This window comes from Cryptomeria japonica, chromosome 1, assembly GCF_030272615.1.
Source record: "Cryptomeria japonica chromosome 1, Sugi_1.0, whole genome shotgun sequence".
Taxonomy (NCBI): Eukaryota; Viridiplantae; Streptophyta; class Pinopsida; order Cupressales; family Cupressaceae; genus Cryptomeria; species Cryptomeria japonica.
The window spans coordinates 321,801,205-321,806,282 of NC_081405.1; the positions used below are offsets into that span (position 1 = coordinate 321,801,205).

General features: G+C 35.7%; 1 protein-coding gene across 1 annotated transcript; it reads right to left on the reverse strand.

The window, feature by feature from the left end:
- Nucleotides 1–1,413: 1,413 nt before the first annotated feature.
- On the reverse strand, nucleotides 1,414–4,322 carry LOC131070600 (wax ester synthase/diacylglycerol acyltransferase 11-like). The gene is made up of 5 exons (XM_058006181.2): nucleotides 4,284–4,322; nucleotides 3,380–3,431; nucleotides 3,134–3,207; nucleotides 1,652–1,861; nucleotides 1,414–1,485 (listed from the first exon to the last, which is right to left on the reverse strand). Exons 1-5 carry the CDS (start codon nucleotides 4,320–4,322, stop codon nucleotides 1,414–1,416), a joined length of 447 nt encoding a protein of 148 aa, XP_057862164.2.
- Nucleotides 4,323–5,078: the final 756 nt, after the last annotated feature.

Below are 5,078 nucleotides of genomic sequence, written 5' to 3' on the forward strand. Positions count from 1 at the left end.
TACATTAGGGGGAGCTACTGAGTTTTTGGAATTTTGGAATCGTAAGTATTCTGCATATTCAGCTCAGGGGGAGCAGGACAGGATGAAACCAATAGGTGAAACCATGACCATTTTTCACATGAGTGTTGCCATCAATGCCAAAGGGGGAGATTGTTGCAATTGACACTCTATTGGTTAGGTTTCACTATGTTGTCATTGATGGCAACATGATTTTGGGTTTTGGCTTCATATGGTGTACTGACAGGCACTTCATAGACTCTACACCGGTACCGACACCGACAGGTCAAAATATTTCCTCAATAACCGGCAATGTAGACCAACATGGTATAGTAAAGGTCATTGGTATTGGAGGCTAACACATCTTGGATCCGACATCAACAACTTGTTTTAATGCTTATTCATTTATGTTATATGGCCAACTTGTAATCTAATATTGTATATATCCTTGCAAGCCGACATAAGGAATAAATTTGTATAGGGTATATAGGGCAGATTGATTAGATCATTTTGTAATAGGAAGAAGGATAAGAGAATAGGATAATTATAGGACGGATATATGGATGTAATATAATGTGAAATATATCAGAAAGATTATGTATGTGAGGAATTCATTGTAAGGGTTATTCTGGTACTAAGGTTTAGGGTTTTAATCAGAACAGACAGAGCTTAAAACATAACTATATAATGGCATAGGAGATGCTATACTAAGCAGTCTACACTTCTCCAGATTGTTGTCTAGATTGTTATGTAGTCAATGAAGCTCCTATTGTGATGAGTAGTGTGCTCTAGGTTGTAAGCCTTCCTGCAAGTGCAGGCCCATCATATATTGTAGTATCTCTTCATATGGCCAGTGAATTGATATTGTGGGTCACAAATCCCACTGTGGTTTTTCCTCATTGAGGTTTTCCACGTATAAATCTGTGTGTTATGTTTCTCATTTATGTGTTTGGCTTATTGGTTGCTTTACTTCTTTCAACTCTGCTTATACCGGTATATCGGTTGGTGTGTGAATATTTTGTTAAGGTCAAAACTGTCTATTCCGGTATAACACTGATTCAGCCCCCCCTCTCAATGTTATTGGTTTCCAACAAAGACATCTCTGTATTAATTTCTCCATTAGAATTTTAAAATAGGTTCATCAACTATTACTGCTTTTGGATTAGATTGTGTGTTTGTTTGCAATCAACGTTTCAGATCACACTTTGTGATCTATCATCAAAATGATAGAAAGCTCATTTTTCTATTTCGTGAGCTTTCTATCATCCTAATGATAGATCGCATGAATGTAACCAAAACATTGATGTAAACAAGCACACGATCTAATAAAAAAACAGTAATAATTGACTTATTATAAAGTGGAAAACTAATATCTTTAAGATCCATCAACTTGTAGCAAGCTTAGTTGTATAACACTCACTTCACGTGGAACGCCTGACACTGAAAAATACCAACTTCTAAATTCGTATCCCACCACCTACATCTTCTCTGCAGGCCCATTCATATTCGTTATGGTAAACGTAGTATTGGCCGACATATTGTACAGAGATTTTAGCAAAATAAAAACACAAAATACAATTTATGATCATATTTCTTGTTCGATCAAGATCACAACTTGAAATTCAGATACATATCTATGAGGTGTAGTAGTTACCTTGGGACCTCCGACTCGTGTGATATAGCTTATCACTTTTCTGGTTATATTGACTGCCAACAACATTTTCTTCCTATCTGCCATCCGCTTTGCCCTTAGGATATACTCCAAAGGGTTCTCCAACCCATCCATTGGTACCGACAGCTGCAAAAATCCCCAACGGTTTCCCCAAGGAGATTTTGTTCTGGATTTTGTCATCTCTTCCAGATTCTGCATCAATTTTTTAAATCAAACAAATTATAATTTATTAATTCATTATGATATTTCTATCATGATTCAATTGTGTAGTTTTCTGGTCAAATTCATTGACCCATGTTTCATGAGTAGTGGTTCACAAGAACCCATCTCTCATTAAAATCAATAGTACACTTAGCACTCATTGCATCTAGGTGATGTTCGCAGAGAAGTCAAGTATTCATTCTCATGAGAGATGGGTTCTTGTGAACCACTACTCATCAAACATGGGTTAATGAGTTTGACTCGAAAACTACACAGTTGAATCTTGATAGCAATATCATAATTTGACTTAAACCACACACTAAGCAACATATTAAGCCAAGAGAATGTTGGCCAACTCTGAGTGTTTAACACTTTTAAGCCTAAAAGTCATGATTTAAACCGTCCGTTTTGCTTGCTCTGGAAAATATTTCCTACTTATCAAACTACAACTCAAATATCAATAAGCATCCATCAGCAGCTAGCACTTTCTATGATGATGTAGGTAAGATTTAAGTCATGAAATTTGAACCCACAACCTTAATGAGCTTATTGTTGACCGTGCTGCCAATTCAAGGATGCACCAATAGGATAACATTTTTAAACAGAAAGGAATAAACGTTATGTGACTTGTAAGTTGATGTTAGATTTGAAATTTTTGGATTTGATTGTGTAAACATTTTTCATGATCATAATGTATCATTCTTATCTCCAGTTCACTTCATCCTCATGATGAACCATAAAATATGATCCAAAACATTGATAGAAAAATATTTAAACAGATTCATTCTCTTCTGAAATCACTTTATTCTGATTATGATAGATCCTAGAATGGGAACATCATTGATAGAAAAAATTTAAAAAATCAAAATTGAAAAAACATCCTAAATAAATAAATAAAAACAAAAGTTCATAAACACTGTAGATCTGGAAATAATAGGAACAAATAATAAATACGGTTGATAAAGAATGAATCATCACGTCACATAATGATAACCTGCAATTGTATCTAAACCAGGGTGAAAAAATGTCAGTCATACAAATAATTGAGCATCTAACATAGAAATATTGGCTCTTCAATTCCAATCTTTTCATTAAATACTGCTGTATTCCAGCACCATTCGACAAAGGCATTATCTAAATAAACACATGACAAGCCAAGCAATGTAGGAGCAGAAAAAACATGAAAACACAGGCGATATGAAAAACTCTTTAAACCTCAATGCAATGCATTCAATCATGAATAATAGAAAACGTCTACAAAACCTTTAAGCCAGGCTGCGATATTGAGTTCATCAGAACAAGAGCTGTCACTCTCAAATTCTCGATTTGATTTGGATCTGCATTCATTAAAGCAAAAGTATTAACTGAGTTGAAAGTTTTCAAGACCAAATACAAAAGGTGATTTGGGTCTGCATCCATTGAAGCAAAAGTATTAAATGAGTTGAAAGTTTTCAAGACCAAATACAAAAGGAGACTGAGTTATTTGGTTACAAGGAAGAACCATCTCACAGTAGCGTCGAAACCCACAGAATACCACACCCATTATCACATCATTAACGCTCTGTTAATAAAATCAAAAGCCCAATCAAATTCAATGCAAGTAAAACAAGAAGTTGGTCAAACAATATATTAAATCTAAAAAGAATGTTTAACAATTTTAAACTTAATTTAAACCCTCCAAACCTAATTAAAATGCTTTCCTAAGAGAAGAACTTACTCCTCCAACAGAAATTCTTTATTTTTCTAACATCTTGTAGCGGATTAGAATTCGAGTTTTGTTTATCTTTGATTAGACATGATAAAGATAAGAATTTGGGTTATTTTTTAATGAGAGTCACAAGTAAGAAGTTTACCACAATAGAGGAGAACCGCGGACCTCGAGGGAGAAGGATTTCTTGGATAGCTTTCTTTGCATGAGATATGTCGACAGGTTTGTCGAGCTCAAAAACGACGTGAATGCACAAGCCAAATGAAGGAGTGTGGAAAATCTCTCCTGTTGGACTCACATGCTCATTCTCATTTTTCATGCTGCTTAGCTTGAATGCAATGATTCAGGCTACTTAGCTATCAGAGCTTGTGAGCAACAATGTGGATCGAAGTAGTGTAGTTGTACACATTTAAAGATCTAAATTTATAACTATGGTCCTTAATATTAGTCTTAAATAAGTAGAGATAACATAATGAATGAAACTAAAGCAGATATAAACACATAAAAACACATAACACGAGTTTAACGTGGTTCACCACTAAGTGGCTACATTCATCAGAAACTCAGGGAAACTATTCATTAAACAATATCAATTCACAATATATCATGTATGGACTGCACACATCCATTTATATAAACATATCAGATATGAAATGAAGAGTTTGGGGAAGACAAACAATCATGTGACCATTGGGCTTCATATACCCAACTGGCAGAGCCATGCACTGGCATCCCTGCTTCCATTTTCGAAATTCACATTACAAGTAGCCTGCTATATTTTAGCTTCATGATCTATTGCTCGCATACACTTCGAATTAATCTTCTCCAAAGCACTTCAGACTGAATAAAACCTAACACTGAACCATGACATTACGATTAACTCCTGCAGCTGATATATCCAAAACATTGAAAAGATCATTAACTAGTTTTAAAATGAACCCTTCATCCTAAAATGAATCCTTAAGATCATCAGTGCTCCTTAAGATCATCAGTGCTCCCCTATAACAGAACATCGTAAAAACTGTCATCGTCGAAAATAGAAACTCTAGAATGATTCCCTGCAAGTATCGACTTCACCGAATCATTACAAGCATTAAGTAACGCCTTCACTTGTTCCAACTCTCCCTCAATGTTAAAGTGTTTGTTATCCACATGGGCAACATCACTGGTCAAGGCCTGAATTATCCACTTCACCAATGGCCCAACAGAACAAAGAATCCCTATGTAAAGAAGTCGTTTCATTTTTTGCAAATTGAAACCGTTCGACAGGAGACTATCACTGACTTCTAGAAGCCAAAGGTTTGTTTAAAAGTCCCAAACCCAATCCACCAGGATGATCTGATCGTCCGAGTAGCTCAAATCGATAGCTCGACGACCGGAAGCCATCTCAAGAGCCACCATGTCGAAGCTAAACACGTCAACGTCCATCATGGGCTTGTCGGAAACCATATACTCAGGAGACATGTAGCCAAAAATACCTCGAACAGAGTCGATGGAATG

Bases quoted from the DNA above. Each gene is read 5' to 3' on its own strand.
- LOC131070600 (XM_058006181.2), bottom strand. From the start codon at position 4,322: ATGGAAGCAGGGATGCCAGTGCATGGCTCTGCCAGTTGG. The intron at 3,208-3,379 runs GTGAGATGGTTC...TAATGAATGCAG, and splicing joins CTGTGGGTTTCGACGCTACT to ATCCAAATCAAATCGAGAAT. The intron at 1,486-1,651 runs GTAACTACTACA...ATGGGCCTGCAG, and splicing joins CACGAGTCGGAGGTCCCAAG to AGAAGATGTAGGTGGTGGGA.